Raw genomic sequence first — 26398 nt, forward strand, 5'->3', positions numbered from 1 at the left:
CGGAACCTTGTCCACATGCAGAAAGGGGGGGAGGTGCATAAAGTGGCTCTCGAGCAACTAGACTGGGGGTGGGGGTTGTTTTATAGTAACAGAACCGGAAGTGTGGGCTGCATGCAAACCAGCACACGAAGTGTTAACTTACGAACTAAGCAAAAGTAAGAGGACAGATTCCATTACCAGCGATTATTTTCCTGCTTTATTTTTTGGCTGCTGTTTTAGGTTTTAAGCAGCAGACACATATTGAGGACTCGTAACAAAACAACGATGTAAGGATAACGTCCGTCATTAAAGAGAAGCTGCTGTAGACACGTGGGTGTTGGGCGCTGGGCTCAGCTCCGCCCCCACCTGCCCTTTTGCCCTTCACTTAAGTTCATCCAGTTGCCGTCGCCACGTTCCTTCTCAGGCACGGACAATGGGAACAGGTCCCCCCCATTTACGCTAAGGCCAGAGAATACAACCAAGTTCCTTTTTAGGTCTCTGATGAAGACACGGAGCCAGCCTTCCTGTGTCCCCAGCGCAGCCATGGCAGCTGGCGTTTTGGTTTTTTCTGCTCCTGCCCCGGCTTTCCTCACAACTCTGCCTAGGGCAGTCCCCGTCTCTGAACACTCGGGCCTGGTGAGGGGAGGATGGGGTTCAGAGAGAGACGGAAGTCAGCCAAGGCAGCTCCAGCGTAGACGATGGAGCGGTCTGCTTAGGCGGAAACCACCACGTGGGAAGAACTGGGGATGGAAAAGGGCAGCTGGGCAAGTGCCACCAGCTGTCACCCCGCCACAGCTGCGTTCCAAGGACTCGGAACCGGGCCCTCCTCAGTTTGCACAGCTGAGGGACACATTGTTGCAGGGCAGGGTTGGGGGGGGAACAGTCACTGATAAAGATTCTGTATGTTCTCAAAGCTACTGATGAGACCATCATGCGTCAGTCTAATATGTAAATAACATCTTCCGATTCGTGATGCCAGGCCCTCTGAAGCAGGGGGAAGAAAGCACATTATGGAGACCTTGGTAAAGAAATTCAGAGCCTGCTTTTATTGAGGCACCCGCAGACGGACCCACGATTTGGAAGGGGCAGCAACGTTAACACAACACTCGTGGGTAACGCGACTGAAACACGAAGGGGTGTGAGACGGCTTTACAGGGACATGATGCCTTCATAAGTTAGGGACGCGGACCGCTCACCAGCTGCCCTCTCATTTCATGTTCTTCACGAACTCTTCTCCTTTCTTGATGGAGGCCTTCAGCTCAGGGAGGGCTTCGGCGATCATCTTCTCTTCGAAAGGAGAGATCTTGCCGATGCCTAGGTTCTTCTCGATGCCCTTTTTCTGGAGGAGAGAGGAGGTGGTAAAAAATGGACAATTCTGAAATTAACAACAACCGCTAAAAATACTGTAAATTTTACAGCCGGTTTCTGTGGATGAGGCTGTTGAACAAAACCCGCCATGTAACTTCACGGCTCTGCCCCGAGCCTGGGCTTCAGGCAGATGATCCTCGGCTAGGATCTGGACTCGGTCACTCACACCATGTGCACTTTGGCCAAGGCGGTTTCCTCATCTAGAAAACGGGCATACTCTCCACCTCAAAGGAGGCGGTGAGAACACACGCGGGCGACTTGGCACCCAGGGTGCTTGGTCGTTAGCAGCGCCGCATGTTCTTCTTCCCAACACAGAGCATACTTTTGGGTTCTAGTCTTTTCCCCGAGTTGGTAATAGCCACCCGGGTCTGATGTAATCAAGTAGGCACACATGTGACATCAGGAAAACAACAGGTGTCTGTCACCGTGTCACCTCCACGGTTGAGCTGGTGTCTGCGTGAGCAGGGGAGGCTTCCAGGCCATCTCCCTGGAGAGCCCTCCCTGACTCCAGGGCCTGCAGGGCCTGCCCCACCACACTGGTCACGGCATTAGTCTGTTTAGTGGGTCTCTCCACCACACGGAGTCCCCGAGGCCCGGGGCCATTGTCTCCGGGATCTTTGGACACCAGGGCATCTGTGGGAAGGGCCCCTGGGTGGCTTGGCATGTCACCACACAGTTCCTTTCTGGGGAGAAGATGAAGGCAACCACACATCTGCCTGACATCAGCAGCCACCCGCACATCAGAAACAGAGTGAGACTTAGGGGTTTCTGCTCCCTGAAGACTTGGGGACGGTCATCAGACCGGACAGCTGCCTCCAAAACAGCCTGACTGAAGCCAAGCACTGGGGCCAGAGGGGCTCTATCCCAGACACCACGGTTCCAAGGGGGTCTGCAACACATTCCAGGAAGAAAACCGGTAGGGGAGAGAGCAAGGGAGCAGGGACACCTGAGCTGGAAAATATCACAGCTCTGCCAGCTCTTCAGGCCTCCCCGGAAGAGGGACGGGGCTCGGCGCGCCCCGAGGTCAGAGCAAGAACGAACAAGCATGAGCCACGGGGCGACGTCACACAGGATGGGGAAGGGAAGACTTTTCCTCCAGAAGTGCCCACGGCCGCCTGGAGACAGAACACGTGTCTCATAAAGAAACACAGCGAGGGGCGCCTGGGTGGCTCAGTCGGTTGAGCGTCCGACTTCAGCTCAGGTCATGATCTCACAGCTTGTGGGTTCGAGCCCCGCATTGGGCTCTGTGCTGACAGCTCAGAGCCTGGAGCCTGCTTCGGATTCTGTGTCTCATTCTCGCTCCGCCCCTCCCCAGCTCGTGCTCTGTCTCTCTCCTTCCCAAAAAGAAACATTAAAAAAAAAATTAAAACAAAAAAGAAAGAAACACAGTGAGACAGCTGCGCTGACCAGCCGGCAGAGCCACAGGGAAGGGATTCACGTGCCAGCGGGTCCCTACCCAGCCCCCCTCAGCCTGAGGTTTCTCCCTGCTCTTAATTCTATGATGTGCGTCCACCCTCCAAACCCCAGCACAGGCCAGGCACCGGGATGCAGTTACCGCACAACGGGAAACCGAATTTCGGAGCAAACAGCCGGGGCTCCCGACCTTAAGCATAGACAATGAGCCTCCTTCCACGAGCCCAAGACACAGCCTCCAGGATACGTACCCCCAGCAGTAAAGGTGTGGAGAAATAGGGACAGTCTGTTTCTTGGGATTTAACGAAGGAACATTCGACAACTCCTTCCTTTCCGTTGATGGCATCCACGAGGGAGAAGACAAACCGGGCTCCGGCGTATGCCATGGACAGGGTGGCAGAGCCTAGGAGGGCACGGGCAGGTTAGCCAAGCCAGCACCGGGACCGTAAAGCCCAGGAGAGGCCGCCCTGTCAGCTGAGTAACATCTTCCACATCTTCCCCTTTAGCGGTGAAGAATTCAGTCAGCGTCTCTTCATTTTACAAACTCATGAATGGCACACAACTGGCTTCGCCAAGCTCAGACACCCTTCCATGCCACACAGCCGAGCTGCCCTCTGCTGCGGGACGGGCTCACCCAGTGAACACACCTGAAGCTAAGAGAAGTGTTCGCTGCCTGCCCGGGCCCTTCCGGTCTTCAGCCGTGAGCTGGAGGGCCTCTGGCATCAGCACCCCACACGGGGGTCGTCCCCCAAGAATCTACCTGCTCCAGCTTTGGCCTTCACCACCTCCGTGCCGGCCTCCTGGATCCGCCCAGTGACGGCTGTCAGCTGGTCCTGGGGTAGGTCCACCTTGGGAGTACACTGCAGGCCAAAGTCACAGGGAGCACGTGAGCAGGGGCTGCTGCCACTCCCAGACCCCATGTCCCCTCCCCCTGTCATGGCAGGACCCCCCCCGCCGCCACTGCACGGGATACCAAGACCACCTTTGCTTTAAAGTACATCACCTTTTTGGGAGGTGTAGTGCAGTCCCTACTCATTTTTTTTTTTAAGTGGGTTCCACACCCAACCTGGGGCTTGAACTCACAACCCCGAGATTAAGAGTCATAGGCTCCAGCAACTGAGCCAGCCAGGCGCTCCCGGTTCCTACTCATTTTTAAAGAACTTTTAGTATTTTGGACTAATTTTAGATTTAGTGAAGAGTCGTAAAAACAGCACAAAGGTTTCCCTCACCCAGCCTACCCTAACATTAGCATCTCATGTAACCACGGGGCAATTCTAAGGAACAGAAAATCATCATCAATATGTTGACTACGGGCCCCACCCAGAGGTCACCCACTTCCCCACTGCTGTCCCTTTCCTGTCCCTTTTCTGATCCAGGACCCCAGCGGATGGTTATCCCAGCTCAGTCTACTCCTTAGTGGTCCCGTCTTCCGGGACACTTGTCAAGAGTACCGACTGCTCGTTTTGTAGAATGTCTCTCAATTTAGATTTACGGGAGGTTTCCCTCATGCTTTTCTTACAACGTTATGCACTTTTGGTGAGGACACCACAAATATTTTAAGTCCTTCCGTGTGCGTTAAACTCGGGGATCAGGACATTGGTTTCATTTTCCTCATTCGCGGTGGCGTTCACCTGGTCTCTACTCGTTTTTAAACACAACAGCTTTGCCTGCTCTGACCTACCTGGGAATTCAGCGGTCCCTGCGGCAGTCTCGCCGTGTTGGGAGCAGGCCGCCGCGAGCACCTTCTGACCGCGCTCACTCCCGCAGGTGTGGACCCCGAGTTGCTGGAGCCCAACCGCAGCCCCACAGGCCACTCGAGAGCCCCCCAGACAATGGGCGGGCCGTAACCACAGCAGGAATCCTCTCGAAATACAAAGATGCTGAGTTCTTTGTCAGTCTGTCTTTAGTGCCTCAAAGCGGAACCCCTGAAAGGCGTTCGTGATCCTAAGGCTTCCTGGCAAAGGTGAAGCACTTACCTGAGAGATCAGGGGGATGATGGTCTTCCCAGCATGGCCGCCAATGACAGGAACATTGACTCGAGCTGGATCCAAACCCTGGCCACCAGAGTATGAAGCTTTGTTAATTTTTAAAGCTCTTTGAGTATAAAATGTCATATCCACCTAAAGCACCGATCCTGGAAAAACCCATGGAACTCAGAACAAAGAAACCACAAAAGACTGAGTCCCGCCGTATTTAGAGTCCCTCCCCCGGTCCCACCACATGGTGGAGCAGCAGTGTGAACGGGGCAGCGCGGAGTGACGCGTCATCCGGGGAGGTTACTACGAGGGTCTTCCTTTACAGTGAGCAGAAAACGGCCTCCATGTAGGGTCCCCCCCGGTGGTCCCCGTCGGTCTGGTATCTTCTCAGAACCTGAGGATGACCGTCGTCTTCCCCAGAGCTAATGTCACTCTCCTAGCACAAGCCCAGACTCATGTCCCTACACTGTGTCAGAGACAACAAATCAAATTCCCTTGCCTTCATTCTAGAGCAAAATTCAAAAACAATTCTAGGAAACCCGGGGGTGGGAACTCTGTCAGCTCAATCTGTGATCAGGACAGAATAAAACTGAGTTGTAAGGGGTCAAAACCCCATGGTTCTTTGTGGGGGCCTTCCAGAAGAGGCTGATTCGTTTGTTAAACCGGAGGCACGACGCCCCCACAAATCTGTGGACCAGGTATTTCTTAAGACGGTCAAAAAAAGGAATCTGGTGGGAGTTATGGGAGGGAAGTGAGCAGTCCCCAAATGATGCCACTTTTCTCAAATGCCGTGGCTGCTAAAGAGAGCAGCCCTCAGTTAGGAACCAGCCTTGCCCGGGAAGGGGGACACAGCCGGATCAAGTTCACGGAGCAGGGGGCTCACGTGGAAGTACCTCTGTGCCAAGGCAGTGTGCTGGTCACCAGGGACACAGGCGTGGACAGACAGAGCCCCCGTTTTTGAGACACTCACTGTCGATTACAAGACAGACACAAATGACGTCCCACTGTCATGTGCTAAGAAAGCCGCATGGGGCGGCCTCGGAAGGGTAGCACTTCCTTAGCCTGGGAGAGCCTTCTTGGGAGAGACTTCACTTCATCTGGGAAGCAGCAGCAGGACTTTGCCAAAGGAAGCGTTTTCTAGGCTAAATGAGCAGAGGCCTAGGGTACAAGAAATACCTACAACATCAGCAGAAATGCAAAGAGAAGGTGGCAAAGGGGGCAAGAGATGGCCGAGGGACTGAGGAGGGTCCAGACGCTGGAGGTTGAAGGGCCAACTTTCATTCCTGATACAATTCAGGATTTTCTCAGAACGCCAGAAACCTGAGGTAAAGGGCAATTCACTGAACTGAAGCCTGACAAGCATTAGAGTCTCTGCCAGGGGCCAAGACCCCCCCCCTTCCTTCACCTCAAACAGAACTTCTCTGGCTATGATAGCACCGTCCAGAACTTTCTGCGAGAACACAGAAGCCACATCTGAAATGTGGCCAGTGCAACGAGGACACGGATTTCTAGTTTTATGTAATTCTAAGTAACCAAACCAGCCCCATGTAGCTGGTGTGTTGCCGCAGGACTGGGGCCTGGGGGAGATGGTGTGCTTCGGCCAAGAGCTGGTAGCACCACGAGTGCCCAAAGGGAATGAGCACTGTGGCTTCCATGAAACCGGGCTGGGAGCCTCAGGAAGCCCGAACCCCACCCTCTTGGCCCGTTCTCGGTCAGACTCAGCTGAGCACAAGCTCGCCCAGAAAGCTGGTCCTGACTCAGACAACCGCCCTACACGCCCGCGCCGAACCGGTTACTCGATAATATTGTCTCTTGAATCCCAAGGGCTCCCCTATCTTCTGGATCTCTGGGACACCCGCACCTAGCACAGAAGCTGGGGACACGCTGCAGCACGAGCTAAAGCAGGGTGTCACCCCTCAGAGGCGAACCTGCCAGGCGCACAGGGAGCAGGGGGTACAACGAAGGTCAACGGTGTCGTGTGTGCCCTCCTTGCTTGGCCGTGCGCATGACCCCTGTTCCTACTTTAGAGTCCCCCTCATCTGCAAAGTCAGAAAAAAACGGCCTGAAGCTCAGGAGGGGCACTTCTTTAGGTCAGAGGAAGTGGTTCTGCTGGATCCACACCCCAAGACTCGGAAGCGAGCAACGAGAGGCACCGAGGACACCAGAGCTGGCGCCCATGTCGAACCCACCCCAGGACGGGCCTGGCAGCTCAGTCGGCAGCCCAAGGAGCCGCAGGCAACTGGCCAGATGCGAACTCGCTGAGGCAACCCAAGACGGGAGCCAGAACTATCGATCAGGAATGAAAGTCCTGACACCTCAGGCCTTCCGGAACCTTCCTTAGTTCTTCGTGTTTGCCAACTTTACCATTTGTCTAACAATCAGCAGGTAAATCCTGTTAGTTCTAATTTTCAGAGGCAATGAACTTGGAGAGTACAACCCAGCTGAGCCAGCAAGAAACCCAGGAAAAGCCTGGACCCATAAGGCACCAGGGAGGACAGACAGAGTTGAGTCAAGACTGAAGCTGGCCATGGTTCAAACCTGCATGGGCCTGGGTGGATTGCCCAAGAAAGCGTGAGGGCAACTCTCCCCAACAGGGGCAAGCCCCAAGAACACTGATGATTCTGGAGTCACAAGTGACGTGTAAGTGCCTGGTCTCCTATGCCCATAGGTCAGCCAAGCAGCCAGGAACATAACTTGAAAAATACCCGGCGCAGCTCTTACCTTCAGTTCTGCAATAAAAGTGTTGGCTCTGACAATGTCCAGGGTTGTCACCCCGAAGATTTTATTGGGGTTGTATACTCCATGCTTCTTGAAAACTTCCGCCGTAATCGGGATGGTGGAGTTAACCTAGTAGATTGAGAGAGTGGCATAACTTGCCCTGCATTCTGAGAGAAGAGGCATGCGACCAAAGGACAAGTCTCTTCCCCAGACCATTAATAAGTCCTAAGGTGCCAAACCGCTCCGCTGTTTACAGGCAAGCCACCCTCAAGACAGAACAGGTCACCGTGGGCCAACTTCCTCTTTTCCCCCTGACGTGAACAAAGAGCCCTTCGTCTTGGCAGGTGCTGTTTACCCCTAGTGGCTTCTGGGCCCACAGCTCCAATGGGCACGTGCCTTGCCAGCTATCGACCTAAATCGTGAGGACGGCTCCACCGGACACCGTCCTCCCCAGCTGGGGCTGACACCTGAACGGCCATTCCTAAAACAGGACGGCATCGCACACGGCCAGAGACTGAGGGCTCGGGGTCAAGTCCCAGCTCTGCTGCTCTGCGAGGCAACCCTGGGCAAGCTTCCTCAACTCCTAGGACTTGGTTCCTCACCGTAACACAGAGGAGACAACTACCCCACGAGGCTGTGAGGGTTACAGGACTTAATATACAGCAAGTGCGGACACGTTGCCGGGTGCATAGAAAACACGTAATAAAAACGAAAGAAAACGGCAGGACTTCTATCAGGCACCAGGTTAGCTTCCCGGCAGCAGCTGTTTTCCATGGCTGACTGGATGCCCCGAGGAGGGCGAGCCAGGTGGAGATCCGCTTCTCAGAGGCACCGGGCACAGCCTCTCGTGGGGCACAATCTCGTGGATTGGCAGGCACATCCCCAGTCAACACCACTGTGGCTGCACTTCTACCCAGAACCCGATCCTCAGAGACCAGATTCGCCCAGGAGGGAGGCACGGAGAGGGCTGTGGTTAAATGCAACCCGGGCTGCTGGGGACGCTTGGGGGCCACGCCGTCTTCTCAGGGAGGAGACAGCACACGTGCTTTCAGGTTTGGAGGATAAGCTCCCTACAAAAACCCGCGAGCAGGGCCTGGGGTGGCTGTGCAAGCGTGACAGGGAACCAGGAAGGGCAAACCCCGAGAAGAATACAGTAAAAGAAGTCAACAGGCCGCAACCATCAGGGTTGAATGGAGCCTAATGAATGGACTTTTCCAGGGCGCCTGGGTGGCTCGGTCGGTTGAGCATCCAACTCTTGATTTCAGCTCAGGTCATGATCTCAGGGTCGTGGGATCGAGCCCCGCGTCTGTGTGGACAGCGGAGCCTGTCTGGGATTTACTCTCTCTCTCTGTCCCTCTCCCTCTTGCACATGTGCACGTGCTCTCTCAAAATAAATAAATAAACATTAAAACAACAACGACGGACTTTTCAGGTGGAGAAACTAAGACACAGAGAGGGGAAGTGATTTGCCCAAAGGCATACAAATGGTGGAAAACCCAGGCTGAAATTCCCAGTTACTTCATCCAATCTGTCCCCTGCAGCACCTTCACCGGTATTTGTCCCTGTAAGCATATCTGCACGCTTTTGCTAATTACGAGCTTTCGGCACAGTATTCACGGCCTACCTGCCACAGGCACTTACCGGGTTTGAAATGATGCAGATCATGGCCTCGGGGCAATGCTGGGCGCAGGCAGCGGTCAGGGTGGCCACGATAGAGGCATTGGTGTTGAACAGATCATCCCGTGTCATGCCTGAGAACGATCCAATTCAACATGCTCACAGAGCACGGAAGGAATTGCCAAAGGTGTAGCAAGTGCTCTGTTACGGTTGTTAGATACCCTGGGTGAGACAGGGTCCCCCTTCCAAGGAAATCTATCTTGTAGGAGAAACAACCTAGTGTGACACGTGCCCAAACAGAGGCTGGTGGAGGGGGTGGAGTGTGGGGAGGAGCCAGGGAGGGAGGGATCTGAGGAGGATCATCCAGGATCAGTGAGAATTCCCGAGGGGCGGGTGAAGGAAAGGGCACTCCACGCGGACAGCGGGCACAGAAGCACCAGACTGAGCAGGGGACAGACACATCAGACGCGTGTAAGTCTCTTGCCAGGCCAAGGAGGAGATTTCCCTCTATCCCGCAGGTACTGGGGAGCCTTTGGAATTTTTCTCTGCCATGGAAACAATGACTTGATCCAGTTTAAAGGAAAACCACTTCCTCACCTGACCTGCAGGGAGACACGAGGCAGGGCTTTCAAACACACACCTGGTTTTCTCGGGACTCCTGCGGGAATAACCACCACATCACAACCTTTCAGGCAGTCTGGCAGCTGCTCAGGTCCGAGGTAGCCTAGAAAATACCACCCCCCCAGGAAAGAGCAAGTTCACCGTTTCTGATCTGGGCAGGCGAGCACACTTTGGGGATAGAGCTGGGGAAGACGGCCAGCCCCACCGGGGTCCGACGCTGAATGAAGGCCTCAGGTGCAAGGCCCACCTGTGTAGTGCTTCCTGGCCATTAATGCCCATGAGTTTGACAATCCCGGCACTCTCTCACACTACTTTCCTCCAGCTGCCAACTGCCCAGCCCCCGACCCATTCAGAATGGACCAACCCTAGAGGTTTTCCCCAAACCAAACCAAGTCCACTGTTTGCTAACTCCTGAAAGGCCTTCTCAGCCCCCAGGTCAAAGAGCTGCTTATCTCCCTCCCCAATCATCCTGACGAAAGCTCCATCTCGGGGTCAGATCAGAAGGCACACTGAGCGCCATGAAAGAAAGTCACAGAGCTGACAACGCAGGACCTCTAAGCGTTTGGATCTAGTTTGCTTGCTCGTAGGGGAAAAGGTCCATTTTCAAAGATTTCAAGGGAAATTTGCTCCAATGACCAAAATCTGCTTTGATCTGAACTTTTTCCTTATTGCAGGACCTTCCAGAAGACCTGAAAGAGGACGAGCAAACCAACTGAGGCTATGGAAGGCACAAAAACGTAAGTTCTGACAGTTGACCTCCCGAGCTGTTTGCACCAGCGGAGGATGCGTGTAACCACCACCACACAGGGCACTTCCATACACCGTCAGCAGAGACGGATCACTGCCACCGCGATGCACCGCCATTTGGTGTATAATACAGTATAATCTTTCACAGAGTCACACCTCCTGATTGACTTTTGGAATCCTAAGAAACAAGATGTGAAGATGAAGATGTTCGTCACAGCTTGTGTTTGTGTCTCCAGTGGAGAAACACAGGAAATAGCCCAAAGGCCAACAGGACGGGCATAATAAATCAGTGACCAACTACAGAATTGCCTTAAAAATGATTTAACCAAGGGGCACCTGGGTGGCTCAGTCGATTGAGGATCCGACTCTTGATTTCGGCTCAGGTTATGACCTCAGGGTTGTGGGATTGAGCCCCACGTTGGGTTCTATGCTGAGTGTGGAGGCTGCTTGGGAGTCCCTCTCTGCCCGTCCCCCACTCGTGCCATGTGTATGCGTGTGTGTGTGTGTACATATTCTCGCTCGCTCTCTCTCAAGAATAAACTAAAAAAAAAATGGTTTAACTAATTTGGTAACACGGATAAATACTGCTACAAAGTAAAAGTAAGGGGTGCCTGGGTGGCTCAGTCAGTTGAACTTCTGACTTCGGCTCAGGCCATGATCTCATGGTTTTCTGAGTTCAAGCCCCATATCGGGCTCTCTGCTGTCAGCACAGAGCCTGCTTTAGATCCTCTGTCCCGCTCTCTCTCTGCCCCTGCCCTGCTCACATGTTCTCTCTCTCTCAAAAGTAAACTTTAAAAAAAAAAAAAAAGTTAAAATAACTAGGATATAGAAATCCCCCCAAATTCTCCTTCCTGATCCTATTGTCTTTTCAAATTAGAAGAAATTAAAAATGGGAAGATTAGACCACCATTGTTTTCTTCTGAAAGATACTGCTATATAATTTTTACAGGCTCAAGTCCAGAAAGACATGAATTACTTGTGAAATTCAGTTCTACGATGAACATGGAAACCCTGGCTCTGATGTAGTTTCGTCGAAGAATTCTATTCTACGGCTTGGATCCCGGTCTACCGGGGAGAAGAGAAGCAGAGTCCAGGGTCAGCGTGCCCAGTACCTTTCACAGCTGCTCTGGTCTCGATGTGGCTCAGATCTGCAGCCACTCCGGGTGTGTGAGCAATGTCGTAGAGGGTCAGGCGGCTCACCAAGGGGCTGTTCTTGAGGAGAAGCGAAAGGGGCTGTCCAATTCCTCCAGAAGCCCCTAACACAGCTACTTTAGCATTGTTCTGTAAAGGGGCACAGAGAAAGGACTCTTAATATAGAATCGGCATTAAAAGTATTCACGTGACAGCCTGTAAAATACCACACTGGGCCTCCTTTATGGCCATGGTGCCAAAGAAGACACAATTGTATTTCGACCAGTCCAAAGGTCCAGTTTTCTTTTGAAACACAGAAGCTTATCTCAGGAAAATGAGGAACTTAGGTCTACAGATATTGTCACGGTCCAGGTCGTACTGCACACACCCTCCGCAAGGGAACAAGCCTCACTCAGGCTGCCTTCCCTGCAGCCTGTAGTTTTAAAAACTATACACACATGCATGCAAGCACCTACCAGCAGGCTGTCACAGTACTTGGGGATGCGGACTTCCTACCTGCCACATGCTAGAATGACTTGCAAACTACAACAAGGCCTGCGAGCTGAAAGACGTGCAAACGGGGTAAGGGGCATCTAGTGTGACAAGCGCCACACAGGTAGATGCCGGGAAAGGCAGCGGTACAAAGAGAACGAGCTGTTTGGGGGGGATTTTGAAGGATGAGTAGGAGTTTACCAGATGGATGCCAGGGGGAGGAGTATGGAATATGGCCTACTGAAGGGAAACAGTCCTCTATGGCTCAAGCACTGCTGGACACACGTGGAGGAAGGAAGAAGGTAGGGCCAAAGCTAAGGGCCTAGCAGAGTGCATCTAGTTCTTTTGGGCAAAGGAGGACCACTGAAAGGCCTTAAAAGCTGGGAAAAGCATGTCCAGAACTGTGTTTTACAAAGTTATGAGGCAGAATGGAAGACAGACTGTAGATCTTCAAGAATGGAGGCAGGGAGACTACTGCAATAGTCCAAGCATGATTCAAGGGTGGGATAAAGGCAAGCATGAAGGATGGGTGAGCTACAAGTGATTCAGTTACTCCCTCCCCTCTCCCTCTATCCAGATGGTGAGCAGAGGGACAAATCTGGGATGACAGCTTCCTGGCTTAAGTAGACAACGTTGCCTTTAAGCTTGGTCTGGAGGTCCTATCCATCTGCACTGGGATTAATGGTAGCCACGGACAAGGCACAAAAGAGAACACAGAGTGACAGGAGCACTAGAGACAGAGCCCTATGAATACCAGCATAAAGGAGGAAGAGGAGTCTGTGAAGGATGATGACCAGGTGAGACTTAAATTAAGGCCACCCTCACCCCAGTCATCCTGAATGACTAATTCAATGACTGCCTCCTGGTAACCTTTCCTATGAAAGGAATTGATGAAGTGGGATACAAGCCAAACACAGGCAATTTGATTCTTCAATTTGGGAAGGAAGGAAGGAAAGAAAGGATGGAAAGAAAGAAAGAAAAAGAAAAGAAAAGAAGAAAAACTAAGTCTTAGAAGAACAGATCTATTCTAAGCAGTGCTCTGAAGCTCGCTCTTATTATACACAAGGCACCCTTCCCCATAAGGCTCACTCAAGGCCTAACCAAAATTCCTCGGTGAGCTGGTTTCTGCTGTAACCCAACAAATGAGAAGGGGGATTATTCCTGGCCGGCAGGCAGGCAGCTGCTGGGGAAGGAGACAAACTGAGAAAACAGAGACAAAAATCCAAAGCACTGCATGTGGCCATCTAGGGTCCTTATACTATCGACATAGATCTCTACGGCAACGGATGCTGGTAATTATGGACTTTGGTTATCAAAACCTGAAACTAAACCCCAAACCAAGCCCAACCAACCGCCCATCATGTGCCATCTGCTTAAGAAAGGTAAACCCTAAAAGCATACACAACTAAAATTCAAACTCAGTTTTGTTTTTTAAACTGGTACTGTAAAGGGGGACCCCTGACTTCCCAGAAGACTTCACTAGCCACATCAACCAGAACCCAAGGCCTGGCAATGTCATCCACTTCCAGACCTTCAGTTATCACTCTCACGTCTTGTCTCTAATCCTTGGAACTCTCAAATTCCAACTCCCACATTCCCAGCTCTGTCAGACATTCCAACTGTCTAAATAAGTTTATGCTATCTCTCCTACCCTGTTCCCAAATAGTACCTGTGTTCTCCCAAATCCAAACCCTTAGAAGCATTTCCTGCCTCTTCCCTTATCCTGCCTTCCCTTCCCCCAGTTAAGACAGGAAGGACTTGGCATCTCAAACATCTTCCCAACCTGTCCCTGACTTCTGTTCCTGTTCCATTGTCTATCTTAGGGCCCTCACCACCACCTTCAACCATTCTTCAGAAAATTAAACTTTTGAGGGGCGCCTGGGTGGCTTAGTCCGTAAAGCATCCGACTTCGGCTCAGGTCATGATCTCATGGCTTGTGGGTTCGAGCCCTGCATAGGGCTCTGTGCTGATAGCTGGGAGCCTGCAGCCTGCTTCGGATTGTCTCCCTCTCTCTCTCTGCCCCTCCCCCGCTCACACTCTGTCTCTCTCTCAAAATAAACATAATAAAAAATTTTATTAAAAAAAAGAAAATTAAACTTTTGGGCATTTCACTTCCTTGCTCAAAAATCTCCTTGAAGTTCCTCATGCCCAGATTGCTCAGCCCGGCTCCCAAGGCTGACCAGGGCAGTGGATCCACCATGGAGCCCCATGGAGATTACTCAAAAATAAAATAAAAAAGAAACAGACTGACCTGATGCCCTCACCAGCGTCCTTAAGTGAATCGGTCCCTTATGATACATAAGATAATCTCCTCCCTTATGATGACCTCCTCGCTCTTTCTTTTACTTTCAATGTCGAGGTGATGTCATTGTTTGTCTATTACAAGGTTTCGTTAATTTAGTTAACATGTATAAAAACACAGTCCTTCAGTGGCGGAATCTTTACAATGTGATGAGAATCTGTGGTACTGCAGAGATTAACTGGTGATCTCTTCCTAAAAGACCAGTCTCCAAACTTGCTGACCTTTTCTGCGCTGAGGAGTGGTGGTCAACAGCACACTGCTCAGTGTGGTTTATGAGGTAAGTTTACTATAGTTTCTTTTTAAAGTTCTATTTTCTTGTGTTGTAACACATATATTAGTACACACAGGGAGAAATAAATATATTGAGGCTGTGCACTTGATTCACTTTTACTGTTAAGGACAGAGGATCCAAAGTCTCTAGACCAATGTTATCTACTTTGCTAATGCCTTCATCAATATTGCCACTTCTTTTTTTTTTTTTTTTAATTTTTTTTTCAACATTTATTTTTGGGACAGAGAGAGACAGAGCATGAACGGGGGAGGGGCAGAGAGAGAGGGAGACACAGAATCGGAAACAGGCTCCAGGCTCCGAGCCATCAGCCCAGAGCCCGACGCGGGGCTCGAACTCACGGACCGCGAGATCGTGACCTGGCTGAAGTCGGACGCTTAACCGACTGCGCCACCCAGGCGCCCCCAATATTGCCACTTCTATGTCCATGTGCATTTTATTTTAATTTTTTGGAGAGAAAGAGTGCAAGTGGGGGAGGAGGCAGAGGGAGAGACAGTCTTAAGCAGGCTCCATGTTCAGCACGGAGCCTGATGCGGGGCTCAATCTCATGACTCTGGGACCATGACCTGGGCCAAAATCAAGAGTCGACGCTCAACCAGCTGAGCTACCCAGGTGCCCCTCAATATGCATTTTAAACTCAACATTTCAAACTGAGCTCCTGATAGCCTCCCCCTGTCCAAATCCACTCTCTGCCAGCAGTCTTTCACCATCTCAGCAATCAGCAATGTCAAAGCCTGAAGTCTTGGAGTCCTCCGTCTGGAACCCTTTATCAGACCATCTGTCGGCAAATCCTACGGTGTTACCTGTGATCAGTTCCCTTCCCCCCACTCCTCAGCATCAATCTTCAGCATCTGTCCTAAGTTTACTCCTTTTGAGCCTATCTCAAGTGCCACTTCTTAGACATCTTATCTCCTGCAGCACCCAGCACAGATCTTGGCAAGCATGGATACTCAATGCTATTATTGTGTACTTATTTTTCAAATGAACTAAATACACAAGAAACTGACCTGAAGGACAGAAGCTAAAGCAGAAATTTGGAATCTCCTTTACTAATCACCTCCCTTTTGGATGCAGTGCTTAAGAGGCAACGTGGGCATCTCCTGGGTTCTCAAACTTTGGTTATACTGGAATCACCTGGGACACCTGATAAACATACAAAGGTGCAGGTACTACCCTCCCTTCAATGAACCTGGGTCTGGTCTGCATTAGCTTTCAGGTGATTCTGACACACACCAGTTTGAGAACCACCATCCTAGAAGATGCCTAAAAATAGCTTAGGTTAAGTACTCCCAGGCCAAGTGTTGCACAGTCACCACACCTGGGGTCAGGCCCAGTCCGCCCACATCAGGAAGGATCCTTCAAAAGAGTCCTTAAGAGGAAGCAGCGTCTTTAGGTTCTTAAAAGGAAGCTTGGTAATTCAAAAGCCACTGACGGTGAGCGGAAGAGCTGGCTTTTAATCCTCTGGCTAAATGACTGTGTAACAACCTTGGACCAGTTCCCTACCCTCGGTATCTCATTCTGTACTATGGAGTTAATGATTACACGTTATTTGTACGGATGCTACAGAAAAGAACAAGGTTAGTACTATAGAAAGTTGCATACAAGCATAAATTACTTTCGGCCCTGCAGCCCGCGCTTCTCAACCTTGAAGGAATGCAGGGCAAGAACAGGTCCTCTTGGGGTCCGGAGGACGAGCTGGGGGACTCCCCCCACCACTTTCTCCCGGGCTTTCTTTTGGCACTTCCCGCACAGTAACCGGGCCGGCCCAGGGCGCCACAGCCGCGGGTCGGTACCGGGCCGCCCTACGATCTAGGGCGGCCCCGGGGATCAGCGCTGCTCGCGAGCCCAGAACCCACGTGGCCCAGGCAGGGGACCCCCGCCTGCAGGCAGCCCCTCATCGGGCCTACCTGGGCTGAGGTGCTGAAGCTGCGGCGGAGAGCGGCGCCGGCAGGGCGGGCGAGGGCGGACAGCATGGCTGTAGCGGGAGGGGCGCGGACCGGCAGGCAAAGGAGCTGGCGGAGGCAAGTGACACCAACGACCTCCACGGTGTACAGGCCCTGCCGGCTCCGCTCCGCTCGGCCTCGCGAGAATGGCCCGGCTTCCGGCCCCGCCCTCCCCCAAATCTCGCGGTATCACGTCCATCTCTGGGTTGTGGTGGAGAAGGAGTGCCGGGGATCGTTTTCTGCGCGCAGGAAGCGCCGTCAGGGCAGGGTCGTAGCGCGCGAAGCGTTCCTTGCGGCCGGTGGTGGAGCCGCGGTCGCGAGTGGGAGGGAGAGTTCTCACCAGAGCGGTGGAAGAGGTCGAGATTTAGACTGGAAGAGCCTTAGAGGAGCCATTTTACAGGTGGGGCTCCAGACAAAGGCCCTGACAGGGAGACAGGTCGAGGTCGCGCTGCAGGCCCGGCGGAGGGGGTGCGGTCCGGGCCCTAGACCTCAGCCCAATCCTCCCAGTCTGCTCCGGGAGGCCGCAGGGCCTCCGAGCTCTGGAAAGCACTGGAAAAGAAAAGGGGAGAGGAGGTTGAGCCCTGGGGGTGGGGTGGGAGAATGGGGTCCCCTCTCATCAGTCACTTCGATGCACCCCTCTTTCCCCCGGGTCACGTACACGTACCGCCCACCCACCAGTACCCTAGTCCTTGGAGGTGCACAGGACCCTCTGTTAGGGTTCAGAGAGCTTTACAAACACCACCACTGAGAATGGCGGACACAGCACTGCTGGGCGAGGCACCGTTATGGTTTCAGGAAAGCAGCCCCGTGTTGCAGAGGAGAAAACTGGTATCTAGGTGGTAACTTGCATGGTCACCCGATCCCTACTCCTCAGGTCTACCCAGCCATGCTGTGAACACGGCCACATTGTTTCTGCTTTAGGAACGGAGAAACTCGCTTGACACCCAGTTATAAGGGGATTTGTTTGGAGTTTATCCAGACAGGAAGTAAAGCTGTGGTTCTTGCTCACAAGGAACTTATCACTTACGTTTATAAGCTGAATTATAGAAGCTTCATTTCCCCCCAACTGTTTCCTGGGGACACAGAGAGTTCCTTGCCCTCAGTCAAGGGGTGGGGGTGGGGGGCAGATAGAGGTGCAGCAGGTTGTTGGTTTAACAAGATCCGCCCATTTTCTTGCGTTTAGGGAGCTGTGTCTAGTGGGAGAGAGGGGCAAATTGCAGGCAGCATGATATGGGCAACACTAGGAAAGTTACGAGGTGCGATGAGAGCAGGAGGTGCATCCAACCCTGCAACAAGCTGAGACATTCAGGAGGGAGTTACTCAGTGGGACCATTCGACTCCAGAGAAGAGAGAGAGCCTTGCCTGGCTGTGGGGGTGCAAGTGTTTGAGTTGAGGAAGAAGAGTCCAAAGGAAAACCTGGGGCTAGGAAAGCCCAAGTCTACAGATGGTGAATAGATCCTCTCTGTTGGAGTGGGGACCTGCAGACGAGCAGTGTATCTTACCACCAACTGTTCTCTGGTTAATTATTTACCCCTCTATTTTACCACTAGAACCGAGACTACCTTGTGGTCAGGTACATCTCTCATCCCTGAGCCTTTACTGTCCAGCAGACTGAGCATAGATCTCTGAATTTTGGAAGAGTTGAATAGCTTTAGATAAAGCTGAGAAAAGCAGGTTGCAAAACAAATGAACAAACATGGTGCAGGAGCAACGAATGTTAGCTGAGAAGTTTATATTTTATTCCTTAGGCAGCAAGTGTTTATGATGATGCCGCTGGTACTATGGGGGAAGATTGGACTGACCTTAACTTGCCAAGGATTCGGATGGCAAGATCTGGAGGGCAGGGAAATTGTTTGGGAGGCTATCCTAGGAGATGTTAAAGATCTGAGTTACGGTGGCCATAGACATGGAGGGAGTGGGGCCAATGAGGGAGAAGTCTCCAGGGAAAAATTGATTAGTTTGCGGGTTTAAGAAATGAAAGATGGGGGCGCCTGGGTGGTTCAGTCAGTTAAGCATCCAACTCTTGATTTTGGCTCAGGCTATGATCTCATGGTTCGTGGGATCGAGCCCCACATGGGGCTCTGCACTGATAGCATGGAGCCCCCTTGGGATTCTCTCTGCCCCTCCCAGTGTGTGTGCACCTTCTCTCTCCCTCTCTCCCTTTCTATATAGATAGATAGATATACACACATATATATATACACATATATATACACATTATATGCACATATATATATACATATATACACATATATATACATATATATGTATATATATACACACACATATATATATAATATATACATAACATATATACATAATATATATATAATTTTTTTTAGAAAGAATGAAAGAAATGTGGAAGATCAGACTGAGAAGTATATAAGTACAGAAATGGGATTTGGGGGTTATGTGGAAGGAGAGCTGGCTAGAGAGGCAAAAAATAGCTCCATTTTAGTTGGGTTGAATTAGAAGTGATGGTGATTTGTCCACATAAAAATACCGGTGGACAGGTTGGGAGTTACTCCAACATGAAATGTGGGATTAAAACCCATGAGAGAGGCCAGGGCCAAAGGCATCCCTGTAGAGGGGAGAGAGAGGTGAGGCCCTGAGAAAAATGTGAATCATGAAGTCTCACACTCCTACAACTGGGCTACACCCTCCCTCTCCTTGCCAAGTTGTCTACTCGGGCCATCCCAAGCAACTTGACTGTTAGAAAAGCCAGCCTCGCATTCAGTTCATAGCTGCTTCCCTTCAAATCCCAAGATTGCTCACAACAGCATTGACAGCTGCTGTATTAAACGGCGCGTCTCTGCTGTCCTTTGCATGTGTGACTGTTAGACTGAACATGCAGGGCTTCGTCCAGAAAGCCTACTGCAGTCCTGAAACAGCTTTGTCGTCGTCCCCATGCTTGCTTTATTTCTTTGCTTGCTCTCAGATCACCCCAGTCATCGAAACAGACTTCGTGCAATAGCCGTAATATCCCATTTACATTAGTAGTCAAATCAAGCGAATTCAGTGTCCAAGCCTCTCCTCTTCCTCTCTTAAGCTTGCTTTAGGCTCCCACCCTTGGAGGGGAGACTTCTCCATTTCTCCCATCTTGCTTCCTCACACCCCCACCTCCCCTGAAAGACTGGCTTCAGACTGCAGTAGGAGTAGAGGTAGGGGCAGGAAAGGTCCCTGTGTCATCTGGTATTAGTATTCTCTGAACTTGACAGCAGTTTGTAGCTGATTATCTTCCATGTGGTGCTTGTGTGGGTCTCTAGCTGCAGTTCCTTTGACCTAAGTGGTTATGCCTCAGTCTTGCTTTCAGTTGTTCTTCAGCCCCTGGTTTCTGGAATTCCCTACTACCTGCAGTTGGCCCATTGTGCCTCCAAGTGGTCATCTTGGGCAAAGTCCCTTTATGATGGCTTCTAGCTGGCCTTCTCTCTTGCCCACATTTTATCTATAGGAAACACACATCCTTTGCCCCAAAAAATCCTGGGGTGGAAGTTGGGTGAGCGCAAGGCATTTCAAATGCATCTGACTTTCCTTGCTTTGCTAACAGCTAGCCAACCTCAGATTTTTCCAGGCTGGGGCCCGGCACCTGCCTCTCTGCCTGCACTAGCTTCAAAGGGCATAGGCCAAGCTATTCTAGGGATTTTCTTTCTGGCTTTATGAACTGTTTCAAGAAAGCTCAGGCTTGTGAATTTTGGAATTCAGAAAGATGCTAATGGAGGAGGGGGGAGAACTCTGAGATCCTGAAAGGAGAGAAAGATTAAGTGGGAGAGGATAAAGTCAGAGGATTCCAGGAGAAAGTATGTAGCTTCCCCCCCCCCCCCAAAGGAGATTGGCGGGGGGTGGGGGGCGGGGGGGGTGCAGCTGGCTGAGAAGGGCTGTTCACACCTAGTGGCCTTAATTTTCCCAGGCAAGAAATAGGGAATGACAGAATATGCTCCATGGGGACCCCAGGAGGGTTGAGGAGGTTTGGATAACAGTTACAGCAACTGGTAAAATTCTGGGCAAATGAATAGTGAGAAAGGGATTAGTTGACAGCTGTGGAGGCCAAGCTGAATTCTGCAGTGTGTACTTCTGTGTGTCCAAGTCCACATGGTTTCCACAGCCCAGACCCTAGACCAAGGTCACCAGTGTACAAGTGGGGCTGCATACACTCCTATCCACACATACACATCTGCGTATTCATATCTTTGAACACACAAACGTGAATCTACAAGGGGGATTTATTTTTATTGTTGTATGGTTTGTATATGATACAGATCTTAAGTGTTCAGTTGACTGTTTTTTACTATTTACATCCTTAATCGCCACCCCCCAACACAATCTATAAAACATTTTCACTATTCCAGAAAGTTCCTTCATGCTCCTTTACATCAGTCCCCCCAAGACTGTTACTTCTGTCACCATAGTTTCATTTTGTTTGTTCTTCATTGTATGTTTTTATATATGATATGCGAATATATTGACCCCCCCCCTCCTTGCCCTACCCCTCACGTACACAAGCCATCCACATCCACATATACTGACCGTTTTGTGCCTTACAATAGGCTTAGACCATGGTCATGGGCTATCCTGTCTCTGCTATTAGCTGCTATATATGCTAACCTATATACATGTTGGATACATATCCCATATGAATATATATATATGTGCAGTATATGTGCTAACCTATCTTCTCTTCAACACTAAAATCATACCTCAAGTGAAGTCTTTTTTTTTTCAAAAATTTTTAAGTTTATTTATTTATTTTGAGAGAGAGTGTGAGCAGGGGAGGGGCAGAGAGAGAGGGAGAGAGAGAATCTCAAGCAGACTCTGCACCACCAGCACAGAGCCAGATGCAGGGCTAGAACTCCTGAACCGTGAGATCATGACCTGAGCAGAAACCAAGAGTCGGACATTTAACCCACTGAGCCACCCAGGCTCCCCTCAAGTGAAGTATTTTCAATCTCTCCTTTCAGATCCTTGGAGCTAAAAGAAAAAGTTAGAAAGGTGGTAATCATTCCACCTTGCATGGGAGTTTATTTTTCTCTAGGTGCTCTAGGATGTTTTAAAACAGAACTGTATCGGGATAAATAGCTTTAACTTAGCTGTGGCTCATGTCTGCCAGAAGTCAAAGGACTTGGCTTCCAAGACCCGTTCCGGCCGAACACGTAGGAGGTGGTGGGCCAGCAGCAGCACGGCAGCAAGAAGCACCGGCAAGGAGCTCCCAAGAGCTCCCAAGAGCTGAGAGTCGCCAACGGTGGCCGATCTGAGTCAGGAGCAGAGCCTTCCGTCTCCCAGGTCAGCCAGAGGTCAGGGAAGTAGGAGCAGTGCCCAGTCCAGAGCCTGGTCAGGGCCGAGGACCCGTGCCAGAGGAGCAGAAAGGGAGGCCTAAGCCTGATCAAGGAGCAGAGGAGAGGCAAGTGCTGGTGGCCGAGTGGGAGGAGAAGAGACCAGATGTCATGGTCACGGCCTTTGGGAGACTATGTTGCAGTTCACCAGCCCCTACCTCTGACGGGTGAATTGCCTGCAAGACCTGTCACTCTCAGGACTACTAGGGTACCTCTCAGGTGTGTAGTGTACCTAGGTGTGGGGACATGGGAGTGAAGGCAAGGTAGAAGGCAAGGGATGGGGATGTGTGCGGCTGGGTCTGGGCCCCTGGCCCATACCTGTTGCTTCCAAAATACGGAGATTCTGGCCATCGCTAACAGTAGGACCTGGTGCGCCTCTGATTTCGAGACCACTCGGGTAGCCTCCACAACCCCGTGGCGCTATAGCCTGGCTCTATGTGCTCTAGTTTTGTCAAGGGGCAGGCTGTGATTGAGGAAAGGCTATACCAGATCCTTGGGGATCTTGACTCTACAGCAACACCAAAGGCTCCCTCTACTTACAAACTTGGCTAGCTCCTGCTTCGCTCCTTGACCTGAGATTCTCTGAATGGTGCTCTGTGTCTACTGGATTTGGAGCTGTCAGAGGCTCCTAGGTGAAATTGAAAGGAGAGAGAGGGTAGGAGTGAAGGAACTTCTGTTTCCTAAGCTCCTGCTCCACACCAGGGCCAGTGCTGGGCAATTTATGTCTGTCGTTTCAACGTCACATTCCTATAGCCTTTCCAGTGTAATCCTGTGTAAACTGCTTCAGTTTATAGGTGATAGTTACAGTGTTAAAGCCTGTTCCTGTATTTAAGCCTTGGTCATCCTGGCACAGCCTCTGCTTCACACAGAGAACCAGGGCACAGTGGGGTTAGCTGTGGACCCTGAGTCCTATCTGTGCAGCCCTCTGGTTCCTGCTTAGCCCGAGCCAGGAACCCACAGTAAAGCTTATGGGCTGGCTTCTCCAGGAGCATGGAGCATTGCCTCTTCTCCACCGGAAGCCCGTCAGTTGTGTCCACCCAGACTGTGTGAGGCCAAGAGTCGACCAAACTCTGTCCTGAAAGTCCTTTGAGAAGGCTGACGTGAGGCCCAGCCTCTGTCGGCGATGCCATCAGCCAGAATGGAAGTCCTTGTGTACCCAAAGGATCTGGTACGGCCTTTCCTCAAGCACAGGGAGGCAAGAAGGGCTGGGTCTGGCTAGTTTCCAGCTTCATCTCAGGCTGTGTCAACCCCTAATGAAACATCCCTTCCTAACTGGCAGTTTTCCCCGAATATAGATCTTGTGTCCTCACTGGAGTGGAGTTTACCAGCCCAATTGCGTCCAGACAGCTCTGGGCCGACAGAGCTGCACACACACCTGGTTCGGAGAGAGGCCAGGCCTTTACAGTGAAGGGTGAAGAACTTCCCTACTGGTGGGTGTGTAATGTGCAAGTGTTTTTGGGGTGGCTCTGCTTGCCACCCACAAAGCCATGTGGGTTTCCCAAACTGGTCAGTTCACAGGAAGATTGGTCTCTCTGACCCCCTGAAGCCAGCTTCCTCTGGCCACTCTTCCCATCTGCCTGCCCCGTTCCCCTGCAAAACCCATCACACTGACCCCCACCCCCAAAGTCTCAAAAAGAGCCTATCTCTATCTCTGCTGAAAGAGTCCACGGGGGGATGTCCTAAACTTGCCATTTTGGCACTAGTGTTTTGAACAGGCCATTAGGAAAAGGATGCTTGATAGAAATAATCATAGTCAATGCCGCTAGGATAAAAATCTGACTGAGGGATCAAACCTTTATTGGAAAAATCACACAGAAAAAAAAGGCTTGATCTTGGGGAAACTAATTTTGGCTAAACAAAATTGAAAAAAATCAGAATTAGTTAACTATGAAATGAAATCAAGGAATTCAGTCCGCTTTAGTGGAACTCACAAAGGAAAATACTTTTGGCAAAAACTTGCCAACATTAGTTTAATGGTCTGTGTAAAAGCTCAAAATGTCAAAATATTCTCAGGGCCCAACAGCCGAGCCAAGAGCATTGTCAACCTTGTAGAGGTGGGAGCAGCACTAAAAGAAGTGGAAAGCCTTCCACCTGCCCGGGCTAGCAGTGCCCGTGATCTTAGCTCACAGGGCTGCGTCCTTTTTCAGAACTGTGCCGTTTAGGGGCAGGGGTGATAGTGCCAGTTGGTTAAGCGTTCGACTTCAGCTCAGGTCACAATCTCCTGGTTCGTGAGTTTGAGTTCTACATCTGGCTCTCTGCTGTCAGCACAGAGCCCGCTTTGGACCCTCTGTTCCCCTGTCTCTCTCTGCCCCTCCTCTGCTCATGCTCTCCTCTCTCAAAAATAAACATTAAAAAACCCCACAAAACTGTGCTGTTAGGTTCAGGAGCCGTTCTTATCCCTCTCATACTTTATCAGCGGATGAGGGCAGTTCTTGCTTGACCAGGGAGAGTTCTCCCTTGGGGAAGCAGAGAACTCTGGAGGAGTTGATCCTTGGGGCTGGGTTTTCACCTGGACGCCACTAGTGAACCCGGGCTTTCAGAGGCAGAGGATCTGGGATGTGACTGGGGGTGGGAGTGGGGAGGTCCTTAGGCGCGTCTGTGTGGCCTCAAGTCAAGATGGCCCCATTGACGAAGGCAGGAATGGTGACTATTCATCCAACGTGTGCTTATTGAGCACCTTCACCAAAAATCGTGGGCACTGGGTGAGGATACAGTGAACAAAAGGGCAAGGTCCCTGCCCTTTGTTGTATGTATGCCCCACACATTCCCAGAGGATAAGATTGGTGGTAAAGCAAGCAAACTGATGAGTGCATTGTGTCGAATGGTGGCAGTGAGGTGAAGATGAAGACACCCATAGTTTGAAAAGATCGCCCTGAGTGCCATGTAAAGATGAGATCATAGGGAGAAGGCAAGAAGCCAGAAGCTCATTTGGGAAGTATGGCATCACCAGGAGAGAGATGATAGTACCCTGGTGTAGAAGGTTAGCTCTGGAGCTGGAGCAAAGTGGATGGGTCTAGAGCTGATGGATTGGATGTGAGGGGCCGGGGGAAAGAGGGATTCGGGGTATGGACTTGAATAGCTAGGTGGATAATGGTGCTGTCTTTTGAGGCTGAGGAAACTAAAAGAGAGGCATTGAAGGTATGGGCACGTGTGAATTAAAAGTTGTTTTGGGGGGCGCCTGGGTGGCGCAGTCGGTTAAGCGTCCGACTTCAGCCAGGTCACGATCTCGCGGTCTGGGAGTTCGAGCCCCGCGTCGGGCTCTGGGCTGATGGCTCAGAGCCTGGAGCCTGTTTCCGATTCTGTGTCTCCCTCTCTCTCTGCCCCTCCCCCGTTCGTGCTCTGTCTCTCTCTGTCCCAAAAATAAATAAACGTTGAAAAAAAAAAAAAATTAAAAAAAAAAAAAAAAAGTTGTTTTGGCCATGTTATGTTTGAGAGGCCCAATGAGGCATCCAGGTGGGTCGAGCTCAATGGAGAGGTCAAGCAGGCTACGATTTGGGACTCATTGGTTTATAAATGGTATTCAAATCACTTAGACTCTAGATCTTTTTTTTTCTTTAGTTGCTTTTTTAACATTTATTTTAAAGAGACAGAGACAGCATGAGTGGGGGAGGGGCAGAGAGGGAGACACATAATCCAAAGCAGGTTCCAGGCTCTGAGCTGTCAACACAGAGCCCGACATGGGACTCAAACCCATGGACCTTGAGATCATGACCTGAGCCAAAGTCAGACACTTAACCGACTGAACCCCCAGGCACCCCTAGGCTCTAGATCTTCTAGTAGTGGTTCTCAAGTAGCAGTGACTTGCCCTCGTCTTTCAGGGGACATTTGGCAACATCCAGAAACAGTTTTGGTTGTTTACAACTGGGTGGGGAGGGCTTTGCTGCTGGCATCTACTGGGTGGAGGCCAGGGATGCTGCTAAACATCCTGCAATGCACAGGTCAGCCCCCCCACAGCACAGAATTATCTGGCCTCGAATGTCAATGTCAATGGTGCTGAGGTTGAGAGCCCTGTCCTACAGAGAGAGTGTAGAGAGAGAAGGAAAGAGATGACTGCCTGAGGACTTTTTTTTTTAAATATATCTTAAAAAAAATTTTTTTTTAATGTTTTGAGAGAGAGAGACAGAGCATGAGCCAGGGAGGTCAGAGAAGGAGGGAGACACAGAATCCAAAGCAGGCTCCAGGATATAAGCTGTCAGCACAGAGCCTGACGCGGGGCTCTAACTTGTGAACTGTGAGATCATGACCGGATGTATCTAAATATCTTTTTATTTTCATTTGGTTTCTCTCCTACTTGTGCTCTCTCTCTTAAAATAAACAGAGAGGGAGGGAGAGAGAGAGAGAATCCCAAGCAGGCTCCTCAGTGTCAAGTGCAGAGCCCAATGAGGGGTTCCAGCTCCTGAACTGTGAGATCATGGTGACCTGAGCGGAAACCAGGAGTTGAATACTTAACTGACTGAGCCCCCCAGGAGCCCCAT

At 51.0% G+C, this 26398-nt stretch overlaps 2 protein-coding genes across 2 annotated transcripts in view; one reads left to right on the top strand and one right to left on the bottom strand.

Annotated features, from left to right (window-relative positions):
• Positions 1-1002: 1002 nt before the first annotated feature.
• On the bottom strand, positions 1003-16726 carry MDH2 (malate dehydrogenase 2). Its single transcript, XM_047089361.1, has 9 exons — positions 16561-16726; positions 11552-11720; positions 9712-9795; positions 9096-9205; positions 7458-7583; positions 4737-4814; positions 3521-3620; positions 3012-3163; positions 1003-1318 (listed from the first exon to the last, which is right to left on the bottom strand). The coding sequence occupies exons 1-9, from the start codon at positions 16624-16626 to the stop codon at positions 1187-1189; spliced, it is 1017 nt and encodes a 338-aa protein (XP_046945317.1). The 5' UTR covers positions 16627-16726; the 3' UTR covers positions 1003-1186.
• A 101-nt stretch (positions 16727-16827) lies between these two features.
• Positions 16828-26398, top strand: part of STYXL1 (serine/threonine/tyrosine interacting like 1) — a 73931-nt gene continuing 64360 nt past the window's right edge. Inside the window, exon 1 of the mRNA XM_047089475.1 lies at positions 16828-16996. The gene's annotated coding sequence lies outside the window, so the exon portion shown is untranslated. The remainder of the gene's footprint in view (positions 16997-26398) is intronic.

Source organism: Lynx rufus, unplaced genomic scaffold (genome assembly GCF_022079265.1).
Source record: "Lynx rufus isolate CCGP_SWC_20201006 ecotype Redwood Valley unplaced genomic scaffold, mLynRuf1.p SCAF_27, whole genome shotgun sequence".
NCBI lineage: Eukaryota > Metazoa > Chordata > Mammalia > Carnivora > Felidae > Lynx > Lynx rufus.

What these genes read in the sequence shown, in the direction of transcription:
- MDH2 (XM_047089361.1), bottom strand. Translation starts at nt 16,626, where the DNA reads ATGCTGTCCGCCCTCGCCCGCCCTGCCGGCGCCGCTCTCCGCCGCAGC. An exon ending in GACCAGAGCAGCTGTGAAAG is followed by an intron (nt 9,796 to 11,551) that starts GTACTGGGCACG and finishes GGTATTTTCTAG; the next exon opens with GCTACCTCGGACCTGAGCAG. An exon ending in CTTTTATTGCAGAACTGAAG is followed by an intron (nt 4,815 to 7,457) that starts GTAAGAGCTGCG and finishes TCTGGTGGCCAG; the next exon opens with GGTTTGGATCCAGCTCGAGT.